The sequence below is a fragment of the Crocodylus siamensis genome, chromosome 7, assembly GCF_052110815.1.
Source record: "Crocodylus siamensis isolate JL-2025a chromosome 7, ASM5211081v1, whole genome shotgun sequence".
Taxonomy (NCBI): domain Eukaryota; kingdom Metazoa; phylum Chordata; order Crocodylia; family Crocodylidae; genus Crocodylus; species Crocodylus siamensis.
The window spans coordinates 28769423-28790066 of NC_143401.1; the positions used below are offsets into that span (position 1 = coordinate 28769423).

Sequence of the window (20644 nt, forward strand, 5' to 3'; positions counted from 1 at the left end):
TAGTCACTTAACACCCCTCTTGCTGTCTTAGCTTTACCCTCCACAAAATGGAGCTTTTGAGCTCTCAGCAGATTTGTGAGATTCATTAATGTTTGCAGAATGCTTTGAGATCCTTGGGTGGCAGGTGCTAGAGGAGTGTAAATCAGTATTATTTCTTTGAATACTGAAATCATTACCTGTTAAGTATTAAGGCATCATCCTTCAGTGACGATGATGCCTTTTCTTTTAATCTGCTAAAATTTAGAAAGGCAAGGGGAGTGATTTTAAACAAGCTCTCCTTTCATAACAACCCTGTCTTTAACTTCTGGTAATGGCTATCTCTTGTCAGCAGAGTACAAATCAATTTCAAGGAAAAAGCCAAACTCTCTCATTTACATATTGTTAACTGCCCTCTTTTTCCTGTTAAACAGGGAAAAAAATGTCATTAGGAATGAGTCAGCTGTCTTATTAACAGAGAGTAGAAGGAGCATGTCCTCTTTAAAATATACTTCTGAGCAGATTGCTGTTTCAGGACAAGGACAACTGCATTATATTGAGGTTTGGCCATTCTTTGATGAGTTGGCTTTGCTTTTTCATCTCTCTAAATCCTGTGTACCCATGGACAAATATTATCAATTCGAATAGCTGCTATTTAGTTTCATTGTAACCAAATCCATTTCCACATCAGGCCAGAGGGACTGTATAAAATGGTATAGTCGACAATTACCATGCATACACAGTGAAAAATCCCCACAATGACATTCCTTTATGGTTAAAACTTTGCAGTAGATCATGAATGAATTATGGAAAGGAAAGCTGAGCGAAATCATGCTGATTAGGTGGAGGACTTGGATAAAAGGACATTTCTGAGACCTTTGTATTCTAAAGGATTATTTACTGTCTGGTTATAGAACATCTTAAGTCATTTGGCAGAGGGATTCAGTTGCCTGTTTAGCGCAGTGTTTTTGTAAGCTAATGAGGGCAAAGCGTGAGCCATAGGCAATGATGCTGTGATATTAGCTGTGACAGGGAGCTTGATCATAATTATCTTAACGAGGATAGGGTTAATTACAGTGGAAACTTAAAGTTCTTTCTTTTCGAATCAGGCAGAGCTGAATACGTTGTGATGTTTTGTCATTTTGATGTGACTTTGGAAATTGCAATGGAAATCTCTTGGCAGTACTTGCTCTCTTCTGGGAGTGGAGTGTGAGCCCTGCAATGAGGTAACCGAGATGGTACCTGTGGGTGAGATAATGGGCAGCTTTCATGTCATTAGAGCAGGCAAAAAGCAACCAGCAATACGCTTCAGTGATGCTTATTAGCTTTCTAAAGCATCTAGAGAAAACAGCTACCTGCCATTGCCCCTTCAGTCCTGGTTCTTTTGTGGCAGTAAGGCTGTGCCTGTTGGTTTTAATTTACCAAGCCTGGGACATGTCCAGGTGCTGTAAAAGATGAGGAAGCATCCAAGATTTCATTTTAAGATGGTGGTTTCTCAGGGAATTCCTTCTTTTTACTTGTCTGCCTCTTTTTAAGACTATGGGTATTTTCCCTTCCTAGGTATGAGATTGATATAGATATGTATAGATTTAGATATATGTATATTGATATCTATATCTATCTGTCTGTCTATCTATCTATATCTGTGTGTGTGTATTTTCAACTGTGCTCTTCGCTATGAGAGAGCTGCTGTTTTTGCTGTCTATCCCCTGCTTTTGCTGCTGTTTTTGCTGCCCCCTTCCAATTTTGGATATGTTAATAATAAAATATATTGAATATAATAACACAATCTGTCTGGCATTTGATGGAAATAGTAATCCTAATACTTTGTACTTTTATAGCACCTGTCACCTGAGGCTCTCAGAAAACTTTACAAACATTAATTCAGCATCCCAATCTTCCTGTAGGTAGGTAGGTGGTATTATTCCCGTTCCACAGATGGGAAATCAAGGCATGCAGAAATTACCTGCCTTACTGAAGTTCACAGAGGAAATTGGCTCTGGATTCATTTTCATAGCCTGTGCTTTTTAGTTTCAGGATATAACTAGTAGAAATTATATATAGTAATAGAAGAAGCACCTGCATTTCTGAATTTAATAGTTAATTTCACTAAATGGCAGAAAACAAATGTCATCTTTCTTTATTTTCTCAAGCACGCTGGGTTTTGGCAGTTGGTTTTTGTTGTTGTTTTCATTTTCTTTAGAGTTAAGGAAAATACAAAAGCCCCCAAAGCGCACCCCCCCCAACCCCCCTTATGGAATTCTGTGAATAGCAAAATAACATATGGACATACATTTATGTTAATTGTTTACACCATGTCTCTGCACTGTAGCAAGCCCTCCTCCCTCCCTAGGCTCTGAATTTAGTTGATTAAATCACCAAGTGCACACCGTGTTGATGACATGAAAACAACAATTAATAAGCAACCCCCTGTGTAACACAGCTCCTTTTTAACTGAGCAGCTAATAACATTACATGGCAAAAATTATCAAAACCAGACAGGTGTAAGGGGATTTGCGCACAATTTTCTCTGCTCATCTATGAAACTAGTACCATTGTGTTCAGCCTAAGCTCTAGAAAGAAAGGCCGTTTCAATAGGCAACTCCCTCTAGTGTTTCAAGGCCTTTGTCCCACTTCATGCCTTGTCATTTTGTTTTATGCCTCCCCTGCAGCAGTTTTGGATGTGTGCTTTCTTCTCCTTGCCAGTTGCCAACCATTTGCTGATTCTCATGATAAGAGTATTATATTTGCATAACATAACTCAGGAACAATGTGTATTTTGATGCTGACACTGACCAGAGCCCAAGCAATGTTTATTCACAAAGGGCCTATTAGAGTCCCATAAGGCTCTGTGGTGCTGACAAGGAGGTGGCCTATTCTGAACTCCTTTTGGCAAGCCGAGGCCTTAAATTAAAAAGTGAGGTTTGGATACAATCCACTATTAACTATTTATATAATAAAGAGTGTTTAAAGGGAACTTTCTAAACTAGGTTTGTCCAATAAACTGAAACAAAAAAATCGTAGCAGCCTGATAAATTTCCTGCTTCTTCCTCTAGATCGTTTCCCCTTAAATGGCACTTGTGTGGAAGGAATCAGGATGCATGGTAGAGGTGATAACTTTTATTAGACCAACTAGATTTGTGCAAGAAAAATATTTAATTTGTGTAGAAGGCACATTTCTTCTGGTTTGACCAGAGAAGCAGACCTAGGGTCTACTCCTGTTTTTGGTAGAAGCCGGGTCTATGCTAGGTGTACTTTCTCGATGAAGCTATGCTGCTGTGAGTTATTGTCAAGGCTCTCTTGGTATGCATACAGCATAAACTGGCAAAACTGGGCTTTTGTGTACAGCTTATTCAGCAACACCTCCCCCACCCTTGGTGAAATAAACCATTATAGCAAAGGAACAGTATTTTCAGTGAACCTATTTATACTAGGGGTTTTGCTCTCTCTTTGGTCAGATTACAGCTCCAGGCATTCTGACTGATGCAGCTTGGCTAGCAGAAGTGTGTAATGTAGACTTGGCCAATCATTTGCTTGGTCTCCATGTACCTCAGTGCCCATCAAATGGGGTTAATGACACTTAACCTTACCACCCTCAAATACCGCTGTATAAGTAATGTTGTCAGTGCTTGGAGATCTTCAGGTGAATGCTGTTGTAAAAGCAATTTTGTATTAGTTTTTACTTTCATATATATATATATATATATGTATATATATGTGTGTGTATATATGTATTTAACTTTCATAAATATATATATGGATCTGTATTTTGAAGGTCAGAGATTTGATCTCCAGAGAGAAGCTTTTGATTTGTGCTTACTAATGGGGTTTCGGGAGAGGACTGGGGGTGAGGGTGCCTGTGCAGAAGGGGCATCGTGATTTTTGCTGACTTGGTGGGTGTTAAATTAATCTGTGGGATTTAAAACACAAACATTTTGTATAAATATTTGCATTAGGTTAATATTTGCATATTCCTTCAATAACAGCATGTGGCATAACAGTCTAACAGAGGCCCTGACTAGTTTTGATCTTTGCCAAAAAACAGAGGGAGGGAGGAGGAAAATCCCCTTAGTATAAATGTCATCAGAAAGTGAATAAATAGTATAGACTGCATCTCCCTTATTCATCACATTTTATAAAACAGCCAGGAGATACAGTGATGATCTTCCCACTGGTAGGCATAGTAGATCAGCTGTCAAGTCATGCAATCTCAGCATATCTCTAGGTGTCTGGTAGGTGAATGAGCTGTGAATGTGCGTCTGTGCGTATGCTCTATATACAGTGCCGTCTTACTTGATTAATGCATGTGTTTTTCGAGCAGGAATGTGCAAGCCTATGAAATTAAGAGTTAACTTTGGAATAACTGCCTTAGCAGAGCAACAAAGCCATCTCTTTCATTTCTCCCTGTATTTTCCTAACTGGGTGACAGATTCCCACAGATGCCTGTTTGTTTACAACCCTACATCTGCATTTCCACGCTGTAAAATTCCCCCTTTTAAAGCTGTTTTCTACATTCTGAACTGTATCTTGACAGCAGGGCAGTAAGTTTTAAACCAGAGGACGTGGCTTCTGTCTGGGGTAATTGTATTTTGTTTGCAGAGGCTTGACCAGGAACAAATTAAGTGGTTAATAAAAAGAAAAAAATCCTTTCACAATTTCCTATTATTGCATGTAGGGTAACTGCTAAGAAATGATACTTGAAGTTGTATTTATTATTGTTAGTAGGGTATGATATTTCTTGGCAGAAATGATGGATGACAACTTAAATTTGTGTCCAGGGAATGAAGGTGAACTGTGACAGAGTTATTTATCTTGGGAATGGAGGTTAGGGTCAGGCGAGGCTGGGTGCCTGAAGGCACAAGACATTGACAAATTCATCCTGCAGGCCCCATATCTGAAGCCTTTTGTTTTGGATCCTGGCTACTCACTAAGTGACCCCCATCCTTCATCCTGCCAGCATGTGAAGGATGTGTTGCAGTGCCAGCACTCCCCTTGCCACTAATTCTTGTCATTCACTCTTCTGACAGGCCCAAACCAAAACTATTCCCGCTTCTGAAAAGGAAGGTTAAAATATTTATTTCAGCTCATAATGGCCTCCCTGATTTAGTGTAGTATCATTTTTCCTGTTGCCTTTGTCATTTGCAGGTCACTAGAAGGACTGAAAACATTCAGTTGCCTGGAAGAGCTGATCTTGGACAACAATCTCCTCGGAAATGACCTTCTGTTACCCAGGTTACCCCACCTCCATACCTTAACGCTCAACAAGAACCAAATATCCTTTCAAAGAAATACCTGCAAAATGTCAAATGAGTTTTATGTGTCAGCCAAATTAAAGTATGTGAAATATAGTTCATGTGCAGACAAAGCATTCTCTTTCTTGGCACCTAGAATACCTCACAGTAATTTATTATAGGTCATTCATAAATGAAATGCACCATTATATCTTCCTGTTGCTCCATTTTAGTGTGAGATCTAAGTTATGGCTCTGAAGAAATCTTTTTTAATAGATAAAATAGAGAAAGAAAATAATGTCAGTGCTGCTGGCGTGCGGCAGCTCCTGTGTTTGCTTGGGGTTCTGTGGCAGGCTGACCTCTAGTGGAATAGAGAGTGCAGTGAAACAGCATTAAGTTTTTATACTTTGAATACCTACCGTTTAGAACAACAACAACAATAATCATATTGGGTGTGGCAATCTGTTAATTCACCCAGTTAACATGAAAAATGTGGCTGCTACATAGGCACTTGTGAGCCAGATACTGAATTCAGCACTTTCTCATTGACTACACGGACACACATGAACCCAATTCAGCCTGCACTAGGTCCCTTATACCAGGAAAAGATTTACAGAGCTGTTTAGGTTTATTCAGAACTGCAAAACTGTTAGGCATAGAGGCTTATGCCCCACTGGAGTCAGTATTTAGGAATGTGCTTAAGTTGATTCCCTTGGTGTGCATCTGTTTAGTGGCCTTACTTTTTGAAGAAATAAAAAAAGAATAATAAAAAAGCTAATTGTTTTCATGGACTATGCTTGGATTTAATTGTTAAGCCATTTGTCCATACCGTGACCCTTTTGGAAACTTAAGGCATATATACATATATTCTCCCTATGCAAAGGCTGATCAAAGTGTGGCCTAACGTCCAAATGAAGCTTGGAGTGTCCTAAAGCACAGACCATGAAAACCCTCTACTTGTAATTGCAGGGTGAGGACAAAGCACTCAGCTGCAGGCTTTTATTACAGTGAAAGCAAACAGAAAGCAATTTATGGTCCTGTATTGCAGGCGATAAAACATAGTTGGAAATATTATGATTGCATAGTTTTGTTTTGTTTTTTGTTTTGATATTTTAAAAAATATGTAAATATGTAAGCAAAATTAGGTGTAAATGTCGTGGTCCTGGCAACTTGCCAGTGCAGCCCCAGGGTCACGAAGATCACTGTTGTCCAGTTTAATTTGTGTTCTTGGTAACACAGGGATTCTGAGGGTGAGATGCAGATAGCTATTTGGTTTTATATTTTGCCATTCCCATAAAACTCTTAGCATACACATTTTAATGAAAAATAAGCCAAAAGATTCTTGCTGACCTAACATATGATGCAGCGTTTGATGCAGCATTCTCTGCTTTACCAAATGAGTACAGGCTGAGTTGCTAGATTTGTGTGCGTGGTGGTATATTCCTCAGCTGCCAGGGTGAAGACACTACATTGAATTGGAACTAAGTGAACAAAATCAGAGAAGGAGTTAGTGCCACCGTGTCACCAGTACTATTTGAAGAGGTTCATTGAGAATTACAGTGATGTACAAAATGCAGAGCCACATCCTGCTTGCTGTATTCAAGTGATGAATCTTTCCAAGTCAATGTGTGCAAGATGAGCAGAGTTTGATCCATAGTGGCATTTTTAAAAAAAATGTAATGTTAAAATTATGATGGCTAGTCCTCCGGGTGTACTCAGCTGTTCAGCGTTATAAGGAATTATGTACACCAGCGTACATTTTTGCAGTATGCTGCCAATAATTTAACAAAGGACGTATACAAAATCTGTTAGCTTGTGAAACAGCCAGGGTACAATCAGGTGTGTGTGAACTCGGAGAGAATGAAAAAGAAATCCTTTTCAGAAATAAAAATTTTGTGTTCTATGGGTGAGTGATCTCTGGCAGGGAAGAATTGGCAGCATACAGAAGCAGAGAAATGTCCCAGAACTTTGTAATCTGTTTGGATGGCACTAGGAAGCGGTTCTAGTGGGTCACTCTAGCTCCTTCCAGCACATCACTGGTATATTCCTGACTTTGGTATTTTATGTGTATATTATAAAATAGTGACACCTGTATCATAGAGAAAGAGCTTGTAGTGCACCTCAGTGGTGTTAGAACCCAGACTGCACTAACTTTGTAGAAAAGGACATGGCAGTAAAGAAGAATACCTCACCTGAAATCAAACAGCAATCAGTCTTTCCTTACAAGAAGGAAAAAATCTATTAAAGAAACCTTTGAAAGACAGAATATATGTCAACTCAAAGACTAATTGGTAGCTTCCCGGAGTCTCTCTTCAACATAACAGTATGCTTTATTTGTTTCTTCTATCATTATAGTCTCAGCTTTAGCATAATTCAGTCCCCGCTCTGATAGACTGTAGATGCTGATCTGTGTTACTTCTTATGGAAGGTCCACTTAATGTGTAGGACACTTTTTCCTCTCACTTATTTTAAAGCCTAAATAAATTTTGCATATTTATTTCAAAGATACTAATAGCTTATCGCCAAATTTGATAAATATCCAAAGTTGTCAGCCTCTACTTTTTACCAATTCTGTATTTACTTATAATGTCATATTTCAATTCATAGCAAAATAATTTTCTTCCAGAAAGTTAATTTCCCCCCATAATTTTCCTGGTGTGATATCTCAGGGTTTTTTGCATATACTTTGTACCTTCTGAATTGCAGCCAATAAAAGTTAGTTGGAATACAGAACAATGCAATTGTCAACATTATGCATTTTGAGGTAGGAGTGGTAATTGTTTTAAATATATGCTTCACTTTTTACACAGTGCATTGTAGCTTGGTAATCTGTTTTACAGATTGGTTTAAACCCTGAAGCACGCAGATATATGTGGTATGAATATTATGCACTGGTGTGAATTCACCAACTATGAAATTGATCTAAATGAGAAAAAAAATATATTTTTAAAGCCTGGAATACAACGTGATTAAATAAGCATATATGTATATTCAAGACCATTTTTGAAAATAAGTTATGTTAGTACCTCCATACCTGTGAAAGGCATTGAAATAAATGTGTTGGCAAGTGCTGCTTTTGTCTATGATCTCCAATATGGAAGTGATCACTTTTAGGCAGACTGTGAGTCAACAAACAAAAATGGGGGGATTGAAGGGGGTGATATTACATACTTCATGGACCATCACAAGTACATCACTCCAAAATTATCAGCACCCCAGGCTTCCAGACAGAAGGAGAAAATGAAAGAGATGTTGGCTGCTACGGTAGCGAAGTTCAGGATATGTTGTTCTGAGAAGTAGCAACATAAGTGTGGGCAAATATCCACCATGGTATGTTCCAAATCCTCCTTTTGGATTCTTTTGTCTTTTAGGCAGTTCCTGGAACGATATTCTATATGGACATATTTTATATTAGCCCCCTGAGGTAGGCCCTCCATAGGGACATGAAATTGTAAAATATAAGCTGTCCTGAACAGATTGCTACCTTCTGAAAGTCTTTAATTGCAAGCTTTCGAGCACGAGCACCCTTCTTCAGGTATAGGAGAAAAGACATTTTCCACCCATCTGTGAACATTTATTTGTTTGTTTATTTTTTGCATAAAAAGGGACAGAGATGTTCCAATATAGTGACCAATCTATTGGAGACCTACTTCTTTATTTATAAGTGGCAATAATTTCTGTATGGATAAAACTCCAGATGACCCTAAATAACTCTCAGAACATTAGGGACCTGGATCTCAACTCAGATTTCAATTCCATTTTTGGGTGAATGGTCAAAGATGGAAGACAGGAGGGATGTTTTTAGTCACAGTTTGATATACAAGTCCTGGTGTCTGGAGAGCTTACCACCAACCGAAGAGACCCCACCTTCACTGAAGAGTAACTTCCCATATGAACTCCAGAAAAAGAGCATGCAGACAGAGAAGTGCCAGGGAACAGCTGTAACTTTTACCTGTAATGTTATATCCATATGATAACTCATTTGCAAATTCATATTACCAACAGAATCTGCCTGTTTCTCTTGGAGAGACAACAGTGGTAGAGCAGACTTTCTGCTTGGGGATCTTTCTTTGATACACCAGAGAGGGGTAACTAAAAGCATACTTCTTGCAACCTCCTTTACTGGTCACATGCCATTAGGGACAATTTGATTGCTATTCTCAAGGGACAAACTTTTGAAACCAAATTTTCTTGGCAGCTAGTTCAAATACCATGAAGCTGCTTTTTTGAGCAGTTGAAAAGACCACCTTTAGAACCCTCTCATCCACTTTTCCAGAAACTGCAGAAAGTACAAAGAAAGTTAAGATAGGAGGAAGAGATATGACCCCTCTTTTACCAAAATGCTTACTAATATGGGCCTAATAACCCCGTAGGAAGAAGGGAGAAATTCTGTACATTTAATTCAACGTTTTCTTTCTCCTATTCAGTACGGTAGATACACAGATACTATGTTTTTGGGTCAAGATAGGTGGAACGATTGTAATATAAGATCTTTTTTTTTCTGCAACAGACAACATGGCATTTCTGGCATAGTGACACAAGAGTAAGTAGTGAGTATTTATGGTTCTATCAATGCCTTAAAAGGTGACATCAATTGAGGGTTCTTGCAAATGGTCATGATCAATACTCTGGTGTTGAAATTAATTATTTTATTAATAGAAAAATAATGCCAGTATGACAGTAGCTTATTTTTGCCTATATAGTTTCATATGTAAATACAATATATGTGTGTACTGTGCAGGCTCCTAAAAATACATTATTTGTAGATGATTATAAACATAGTAAGCAGATTTTGAGACATTGATTCCAGTTTTATAGAGACTTCCTGTTCTAGCAAAATTCCCCACATTTAAAATTGGAAATATTGCAATAACTACAAAAAAAAAAATCTAGGTCTGAGATAAACTTTTAAAACATATCTAACATATACATTTTTGGGTGATGAGAGGTGAATGCATGTGCAGACCTGTGCAATTTGTGTTTGCTGGCAATCAAGACAACTTTAACTAATTTGAATAAATCAAAGATGCGGGTAGTTCATTATTTTTATTGGTGGAGATTTTCATTTTGATAAGTGTCCTTTAGGAACAACATTAACTGTGTTTTAGTATGATTGATGGAATTACTGATTAAGACAATGGATCAATACTTCCTGAGGCACCTTAATTAAATCTGAGGCATTTGAAATTTGTTTTTAAAGTAATGGAGAATGTGGGTGTACACATTTGTCTCTAGACTGCATATATACCTTGCAGTAAATAATCAAAGTGTAAATGAAGTCAGGCATCTCCTGCATTCCAGCATCAAGGCATCTAAATGGTGGGGAGGAGAATTATAGGAGCATAGGAAAGTAAGGCTAGATGAGACCTTATAAGGTCATCTAGTTTAGCTCCCTGCTCAAGGCAAGATCATCCTTGACTAGACCATCCCAGCCAAGTGTCCATCTAACATCTCAATGACCTACTGAAGTCCCTTCTGACCCTAACATCTATGGATCTATAATGTTCTCTTGAAAATCACTAATAGTGTCCATGAATTTAATGGAAGATTTCCTTTTTATCTAGAGCAAAGCTGATTTTATGTTGCACAGTGGGATGTTGTCATTTTTTGGTCCAGGTCACACCATGACTGAATGGTTTGGACTACAGTAACTCATAATGGAGAAGTTAAGTATAGATTTTCCAATCTATGTTCGACTCTCCATGTGTTCTCACCACTGCTTCAAAAATGTTGTGATCTTGTAACTAACTATATGATCTGCTGGTTAATTAAACAGTGTACTGAAGTTGCGTGAATTATGACTCATCTCAGGGAAGCTCTTCATCATGGGGTAGTTCCTACACAATACCAGTCATTTCTTCTTCATGTGTGCCTTGTAAAGGAAAATCTGTGATAGGAGATGGAAATGTCCCCTGGGAAAAATTAATCTGTACCTCTGATAAGATCATGTTTATTTTTAAAGGGTTTGCAAGGGAGTGGTGGCTGGACCTAGAGAGTAAAAGTTAAATGAACTATAGCAAAATAATTGTAGTAATTATTTGATTATTAGATGCCACAGAAATGACTAGCACACAGTTTTAGCATCATATTACACTTTTTTTCAAGTGCAATTGGCATAGGATGTTTTGTAGACATTCTCAAAGTCCATAAAACTTTGCCTTTTTCGTAAACCAAACAACCAACTCACCCTGCAAAAGAAATTTAAAATACCGCTATTTTTTAGGCAGCTGGGTATCTGGTTTTCTCCAAATTTGGTAAAGTACTATGTTCTTTGGTTCTACATATGCCATTGTAAATACTACTCCTACTAACAACGACATTAACAAAATAAAAGAGAATAGGATAATACTATGCATACTACTATTACAGTTTGAATGAAAATGGGATGATAATGCAGGTTTCAGTAAGATTTGAACATAAACATGCAGGCCAAAGCAACTACAGAGCTGAGGCTGGCAACACAAATTAAAGACAACAAAAAGTCTTTTTTTTAGGTATGTAGGGAGTAAAAGGAAGATGTTGGACCCATACTGAACAAAGAGGAACAATTACTGACAGAGCAGGTGGACAAGGCTGAGCTATTCAGTGAGTTTTTTGCCTCAGTGTTCCTGAGCAAGGGTCAAGACAAGTCTCCTAAAGGGTTCTTAGATGGGTATCGGAGGGACACCAGCCTACCAACTGTTGATGCTGACCTGGTGAAGAGTCACTTGGATGGACTGGACGTGTTCAAGTCAGCAAGCCCAGATGAGTTGCATCTGGGGGTACTGAAGGAATTGGATGGTGTCATAGCAGAACTGCTGGCATGGCTGTTTGAGTGCTCATGGCAATTGAGTCAGGTCCAAGAGGACTGGAATAGGGCCAATGTGGCCCCTATTTTCAAGAAGGGAAGGAAGGAGGATCTGAGTAATTATAGGTCATTTAGTCCCACCTCCATTCTTGGAAAGGTCTTTGAAAAGATTATAAAGGATCATATTTGTGGGAGTCCAGTGGGAAAAATAATGCAGCTGGGATTTGTAGGAGGTAGATCATGCCTGACCAATCTGGTTTTGTTTTATGACAGGGTCACAAAATGCTTAGGCACAGGAGTAGAGGTGGATGACAAGCAAGGCCTTTGATACAGTATCTCATCCTATTCTCATAAATAAATTTAGAGGCTGTGATATAGATGTTTACACAGTTGGGTGGGCAAATTGGCTGAGCAGTCACACCCAGAGAGTGGTAGTAGATGGGTCAGTAAGGATGTGGGTAGTGGGATCCCACGAGGTTTGGTCCTTGGACCCGTACTCTTCAATATATCTTCATCAATGACCTGGATGTGGGTGAAGTGTACTCTGTCCAAGTTTGTGGACGATACTAAATTGTGGGGTGAAGTGCACACTCCAGAGGGTAGGGAACGATTGTAGGCAGACCTGGACAGTTTAGAAAAATGGGAAGAATACAATAGGATGCAGTACAACAAGGACAAGTACAGAGTGCTGCACCTTGGAGGCAAAAATATCCAACATACTTACTGGCTGGGAAGTGACCCTCTCAGCAGCACCGAAGCAGAAAGGGGTCTCATGGCTGGGAAGTGACTCTCTCAGCAGCACAGAAGCAGAAAGGGGTCTCAGAGTCATAGTGGACTTCAAGATGAACATGAGTCATTACTGTGACAAAATCATCAGCAAAGCTAACAACACTTTTTCATGCATCATGAGATGCATGACAAATAGATTTAAGGAGGTGATACTTCCCCTCTCTGTGGCATTGGTCAGACTGCAGTTGGAGTACTGCATCCAGTTTTGGGTGCCATACTTCAAGAAGGATATTGGTAGACTTGAGAGGATCCAGAGGATGGCCACTCATATGGTTAGGGGCTTACAGGCAAGCCCTGTGAGGAGAGACTGAGGGACCTGAATCTCTTTAGCCTCTGCAAGAGAAGGTGAAAGGTGATCTCGTGGCCACCTACGGATTCATTAGGGGGGGCGCAACAAGGCATCATAGATGCTCTGTTCACCAGGGCGCCTTTTGAGGTAACAAGGTTCAATGGTCACCAACTGACAAAGAGTAGATTTAAGCTAGATATCAGGAAAAACTTCTTTCTGACCCTAGCATCTCTGAATCTATGAATAAATCAGGTGTTTCTGAGAGAGTATAGAGAGATGTAACAATTGTTTCAATATCAGTGTAGCAAAGCGTCTGTAACTTTAACCCTGTTTCATATAGGGTCAAATTTAGAACAGTTCAGCTAACTTGTACCACTTCAGGATCAGGCACATAAACTAGCTCGATCAGAATAACTGATACTCACTCTCAAGAGCCAGTTCCTCATTCACTTTTCAAGCAATTACAGGACTTGTTTGTCCATACCCGTTGTTCATAAAACTGCATAAATAAAATCTCCAAATAAAACTTATGATCAATATCTCATCCTTAGATTTAAGATATTACAAATGAAGTGTTATGGAGTTTAGATGCCTATTTCCCATGCCCTGCATATGACAGATGTGTCTGTAACTCCTGTTAGGTACCTCTATGCATCGTTAAGTGCCTGGAGATGGCCAAAATTCCTTTGGATAGTCGTACATGTTCATTGCTAATTTAGATCTAATGTGTGCCTGAATCTGGATCAGTGTTCCTTAAGTAGTTGAAGAGAATGGGGAAAAATGTACTACAGATTCTAATGAAATTACTATGGAAATGGACTTTGTTTCATGGAGTCCATTCACTCCATAAAAATAAGTTCAAAATCTGAAAAAGTAAGTTATTGCTGGTAAAACACTACATAAGGTTGATAACATGTAACAGCAAACTTCTTAGAATTACTAAAAGATTACTGTTTTTTGTAATAATAAAAGCTCCTACTCCAAGGAACCCCTCTGGAGCTTGAGATGTCCTACAAGAGATCATCTGGCTAAAGGTGACTGCCAGATTCAAGTAATTCTGTAGTCTTCTCCCTTGGCAGTGTCTACAACTCCCTTAATCCAAATATAGCAAAAAATATGTTGCTTTCCTGCTTTCACAGACATTTACTGCAAGGAAGCACTATGAGCATTAAAAAGAACATCTCTGAACTTGTGTCCTGATGAACGTTATGTAATACTTTGGTTTGATTTGACCTTGGTCCTGAGTGTGAGAAAAAGACTGACATCTAAAAATTATAATGTGATAATGCATCTTTTCTAGGGGTCTGACCAAAGTTCAGTGAAGCCATCAGTTTTTAATAGATGCTGAATCTGGATTTATAGCTTTTAACATAATCTTCCAGACGAAGGCTTAACTTTGCTTTATCATACTAAAATGTGACGCTCTTGTATTACTGACAAATTTTGCTACTCTCAATCTCTCATTTCCCTGATTCTTTTGCAAAGTATTTTGAGAGGATATATCAGACTGAATTATATCAGAACATGGTGGTGGGGTCTTCAGCCAGCAACATTTCTTAATTATCAGTGGTCGCATCTACACGAGAAGCTTACTGCACAGTAGCTTATTACTACTGCGCAGTAGCATTGCTAGGCATGCGGTATTGTAACATGATGTCTTCACATTTCATTCAGTGAAGGATTTATACTAATTGAATAATTATGCATGTGTAGATGTGGCACTCCAAGTATTTATAGTCTGGTAGTGAAAGTGAGTTGTGGGTTGTCTCTCTGTCTTTCCCCACCCCTCCCTTCTTCTTTTCTTCTGTTTTTAAACTCGTTTTCCAGTGGACTGAGTATATTAGTAATGATAGTGCTGTGAAAGTAGCTGTTTGTTTCCATGTTAGAAAAGTTTCATGACTCCAGTAATTGCTAATCATTTTACCATACAGCATCCATCATTTTGTCAAAGTTTTAATGTTTTGCAGTGAACCACCTAGGAAAGAAAGAAAGGAGAAAAGAATGATAAACAGCCAAATTCTTTCATTCTGTGCCCCCCCCCCAAAAAAAAAAAAAAAAGAATTAAATTTAGCCCCATTTGCTCTTGGAACAATTAATATGACATTTTTCTGAGTGCCATAGTAAATTTGAGTGTCAGTTTTTGAAATGTATATTTAAATTGGTGGTGGTGCAAGCATAAACACTTTTTTCATTAATGTCATTGAATCCTTAACCAACAACCTTTGACACATAACAGAATTAGAAGGCCTATTGGATCATTTGGCTGAAGTTGTGCCTGCCCTGCAGTACCTCAGTTTGCTGGGAAACATGGCATGCCCAAATGAACTGGTCAGCAAGGAGAAGGATGAGGGTGACTACCAGAGGTACAGGTTAGTATCTTAACTTGTAAATACAAGAAGGCATATCCATGTCTGGATGAAAGCAGGGCATAGTCCCAAAATAACAAATCTTCCTTTTCTCTTGGTTGAATTTACTCACTTGGTGTCACATCTGTAGCATTTGATTGATTTTTTTTTTTTCCAATGAGACTAACTCCAGGGGCCAAATTTCAGGAAAATATTCAGTTGTTGAAACACATGGGGCATGTTTACAACTCAAGCTTGCACTTAAAAACTTTCCTTAATCAAGGTCAGAGTGAGACACTACTAGTTGGAGGACCATCAAAATCTGGCTATTAAAACAGTTAGATTAAAAGAGGGTTTCTTTATTTTTCCTCCAAGGAAAAAATGCTTGTTTCAATATATTTAACAAAATGATTAAAAGACCCAGAGAAAAAAATTATTTCTTTAGCTATCATGCTTCTCTCCTGAAAGAATAGTTGGAGTATAGAATCAAACCACAAGTGTTAAAGTAGCAAACTATCCATGTGAAATCATTTAAATGAATGTATATGGGCACAAGTAAGCAAAAGGTAGTTAGGGAATTAACACAGAACCTTGTGGAAGTCGGAAACTTAGTTAAGTGTCACTGTTCCAACTGAAATGTAGCTGGGAATTAGTTATATGCAAATAGGTTTATTTTTTGAATAATAGGAATAATTGTCATTGGTGATCACAGTGATAGAATATAGATCCAAGACTGTGGAATGCCTACTGAAATTACTTCATTCTTCATATTTGCTGCCCTCTGGCAGTGAGACGGTATTATAATAAAATTCTATTTGATGTCATCTGCGTTTCTTTTCCCCAGTCAGATATGATACAGGATTTCAGGCCATGAATTTTCCACATTAGCTGACTGAAAATGGGTTTCTCAGTTAAACTGTAGCCAAACAGCGTAGTCAGTAAGATACTTGCCCAAGAGAGACTGAACTTTTTTTCTTATTTCAGTAGAAATTCAGAGTTACAATAAAACCCTAACTATAGCTTCTCAAAATCAAAAAAGTCTTATATATGAATACAGTTAAAAGAGTTTGTAGAAAAGTGTAAGAGACCTGAAAGGAAGTTTGTTTGGAAGTTGTGTGAATTGGAAGTAGTTGTGTGATGCTAATATTGCAATTGGTTGAAATTTTGTTCAGAGATTTAAGCACAGGTGCCTAGGTATGAGTATTCTATATTCAGTATTCCAGACTTTTGAGAACAGTTTATCTTTGGGCTGAAGATTTTGACATCTAACAATCTGACTTTTGAATTCAGCAGAGCTATGATATCTTGGATTTTGCTAAATAGGTCAGTCTGCATTTAATAACATATTTTCTCAATATTTTCATTCTGAAGTGGAAGGTATGGCTAGTACCCAGCTTACAGAAAGCCTAGTATTGCTTGCTCCTTGTAAATTTATGTGACATTTGCACTAGAGAATTACTTTAAAATGAATGATAATTCTACAGTTTACTGTTTTTCACTTTAAGTATGTTTTCTGACAATATGTCTTCTATTAATCATTTAAGCAAAAGTAGGACCTTAAAGAAACCATTCAGAGACAAAAACCCATGGTTCATTTAGTGCTGTCTGGAAAAAAAAATCTTATTGATTGACATCCTCATGGTTAGGTGATGTAATATTTATAATATGTCACACAGCCATACATCAAAACAAGTGTGTCTGTTGTTTCATTTCAATGCAAAATGTTGATTTCTAAGAGGTCAAGGTAGTTTTAGGTCACATTGTGGCAAACCACTGTGTCAGAAATGTGAAGTGACTGGATTTATGTATCTGTTGAAAACAGCAACACTGATACTTTTCCCTCTTCCTTTTAGAATTTTTTGGCACTTTTGCTGCCATAAACCAAATTAATTAAAACAGTTTATAAAGTGAATAGACTACTGATTAGTTGAATGACATACCAGAAACAAAAACTTCCTGTTACTTTCCCATAAGCACTCATTATTTCATAAACTTAGAATGTGCCAAGTAATATTATAGTCAAACAGTCCTGAAATGTTTACTTACCATTTCAGTTACTTTAAGGAGAATATTAAATGGGTGTTTGCATGGATAAGGGAAGCCTCCAAAGATTTGATGTAAAGGGTTGCATTCAGGTAGATCAGGGCTAAATTTTAAAGTTTCTAATCTTCATTTTGTCACAAAATATCCTGAAAAGTGTGTAGTTTTCTTATTAAGTATTGGTGAAAGATTTTATAGTGAAAATAAAAAATGTGGAGGAATCTGTAAAATATTCTGAATTCCTTTTTGTGTCACTGCATTTTTCATTTGAAGTTTAAACAAAATTTAAAAATCTAAGTGGCTAGTTTCCACACTTTTCACATTTGCTTTTTAAGGTTTTCTTTAATTTAATTTTAATCTTTAAAAAAAGTATACAGCTTGAAATCAAACTAAAATATAATACATAGGATTTCAATCACTCTGAACTTTTCTCAATTCATCAACAAATTCAAATATTATTGCTTTCATCCTGAAAAAACTGATATTTTTTAAATATTGCAATTAGCAAAAAAAATAAACAGCAAAATTAATTCATTCTAATGTTGTCTTCTACCAAAGCTCATTAAATGGATGTTATTCATTTCCTCAGCACTTAATATTTTATTAAATCGATCACTGAGTTGAACAAAATAAACTACTAAACCCAAGAAAGAATTTAGACTGAAATACCAAAGACAGAAAAAAATATTTTTTATTCAAATGCCTTAACATTTGCAAACTAAACATAGCTACATTTTACAAATCTTTGAAGGTTAGAAAGTGAATGTAGCTAGAAATCTTTCTTAACACTTTTCATTCACCAAGCCAAACAAATGCAAAAAGTAAAAATTTAACCCACAAAACCGCATATAGTATTGTACATTTCTTTCAGCTTTAACTATCTTACATGTATTGGTGGTATAGCTATAAGGCACACATTTTAATATGCCTTGGAAAAAATAGTCCTGAAACATTTAAGTATATGTATGATTCCATGTAGATAACTTCACCTATGAATTTTTTTTTTCAACAATATTTTAAGGTCTTCTAATATTCAAAGGATAAAAGTCATCCACTAGTCAATGGATACTGTTGGTCAAATGAGCAGAGAAGTAGTTAACTGTGCATGTTAATATGAAGCAGAAACATAACAAGCAGGGTTTTGTGCCCTGGGGTAACCCTGTGAGAAAGCAGGGGGAGGGAGGTGAAGCAATGGTGGGAGGGGTATAGAAGTCTTACCCATGATGGGACCTACTGCATGGTCTGCCCACTCCAGCTTTTGTTCTAAAAGCAACAGGGTGTCCACACACTTGGCTGCTGCTACTGCTGTAAAAGCAGCATTGCTCAAGTGCTCTTCTCATGGGGCCATGGACTCTGCTGGTGTTGGGGATGATTCTGGGACTCGTCCTAAGTTGGTGCACCTCTTGCTCACCCCTAGGTATCCTACAGGTGTGAAGTCTGACAGAAGGGAGGATAGAGATGTACCTTATAGACTAGGGTTGGGGAGTTATTTGGGCCAAAGGGCCACTTAGGGAGTTTTGTTGAGCAGTCATGGGCTGGGTCAACACATCCCACCCCCTCTGCTGCAACAGCTCACCAACACTCCCTAAGTGGCTCTACTCAGTGCAGCCAGATGGCTGGGATGGGGCCATAGGTAGATTGTGATTGGCATCCTGGAGTGGGATGGGCAGGTGGGGCCCAAGGCTGGGATTGTGAAGCCATGACAGTGAGGGGCTAGGACCTAGGATAGAAGCCTGCTATGGGCACTGGTTCCATGGGCAGGGGGGTGCAAGGAGCAGATCTCAGCTCTGCCCTGGGCTCCATGGAGACAAGCTGGGATTCATGTGGGCAGAGTATGCAACTGGGCAGAAGGGATGGGGCTGCAGATGGGCAGGGAGATTTGCTGGGGAGTGGTGGGGTAGGGCCAAAGCTGGGCTTTTGGGACAACGATAGTACGAGCATGGGGCCTAGGGAAAAGCTGCAATCCGTTCCCTGCATGTTCCTGCCTGTGGAACTGGCGCCTGTTGCAGGGACATGTGGATACCAGATCTCAGCTCTGCCCCAGCCCCCAGCCCAATGCTGTTACCACTCTGTGTTTCTGCCCCAGGATCCTGGCCACACTTGACCGTCCTGCTCCCAGACACTGCTTCCTACCCATCTGTGGCCCTATCCCTGCCTGCGCGGGTCCTGTCCCCAGTCATAAGTGCAGGGTGGATGGGCTAGTGGGGACATGTTCAGCGGTGGTTGCAGAAGCATGTCTTGCCACAGGTTGGACAAAATCCCTTGGTGGACTGGATCTGGCCTGCGGGCTGTATTTTGCCCACTGCTGTTACAGACTAGCTGAATTAAGAGTTGCATGATCTTTTGTGAGCAAGAGCTCTGATAAAGTGAGCTCTTGCTCATGATAGCTTACCCATCTCTGATTTAGATAATGTATAAGGTGTGTTTCTGCTCTGCCTTCTGTTGGTTATGTGTTCTGTTTGATATGATTTAGGGTTAGAAGGTAATTGCCATCTTATACCAAAATGGAAAGTTTTGCAAGAAATGTGGTTTCAGTAGAATGTGATTGGGTTTTTTATTATTGAAAAATCAAACTGCTAATGTGTTTGAATGTCAAGAAACTCATACAATGCATAGAAAAAATGGCTATGCATATGTCTGCACACACATGCAAACACACGCACATGCATACACACATACACATTGTAAGTGGAAAAAGCTATGTTCTGGTTAGCACAGCTGAAAATGCTAGATCTTGATGTTGTTTTTGTGAACAGTATGTGAAATTTAAAGTGTGTGAGCGTGCACACACATGTGTGTATGTGCCAAAACTTATTATTATTATTATTTCAAATGCTGTGGTTTTAAAATGACCACCCACATCACATTTTTGCATAATGTTATTGAAAGAAATAGCCCTTGAATGACTGAGGAGAATAAAAGAACAGTATATGAAGGAGGATATTAGCCATAGAAACCCTGGGTATCATAATTAAAATAAGAACAAAGTGAGGAAAGCCTTGAAAACACTTCAGTCCTAAAAGGAAACAAAAAGAGTGGTTTGCAGAACTGTGTGTATTATAAATACTTAATCTACAATTGCTACTTTGAAGATTGCAAGAAAGCAAAGGTCATGACCCAGAGCTTAAAGTAACAGAAGTCAACACAATAATTGCTAGTTGCTTCTCTTGTACCTGCATTTGGTTTG

General features: G+C 38.4%; 1 protein-coding gene across 2 annotated transcripts in view; it reads left to right on the forward strand.

Annotated features, from left to right (window-relative positions):
- The window catches only part of LRMDA (leucine rich melanocyte differentiation associated), a 1103337-nt gene that overhangs the window by 605610 nt on the left and 477083 nt on the right, over window positions 1-20644 (forward strand). Inside the window, exons 3-4 of one of the 2 annotated variants that reach the window (XM_090058314.1) lie at window positions 5122-5248; window positions 15302-15441. In XM_090058314.1, coding sequence (XP_089914440.1) covers window positions 5122-5248; window positions 15302-15441 — 267 coding nt within the window. The remainder of the gene's footprint in view (window positions 1-5121; window positions 5249-15301; window positions 15442-20644) is intronic. The other variant, XM_090058313.1, reaches the window with a different exon arrangement.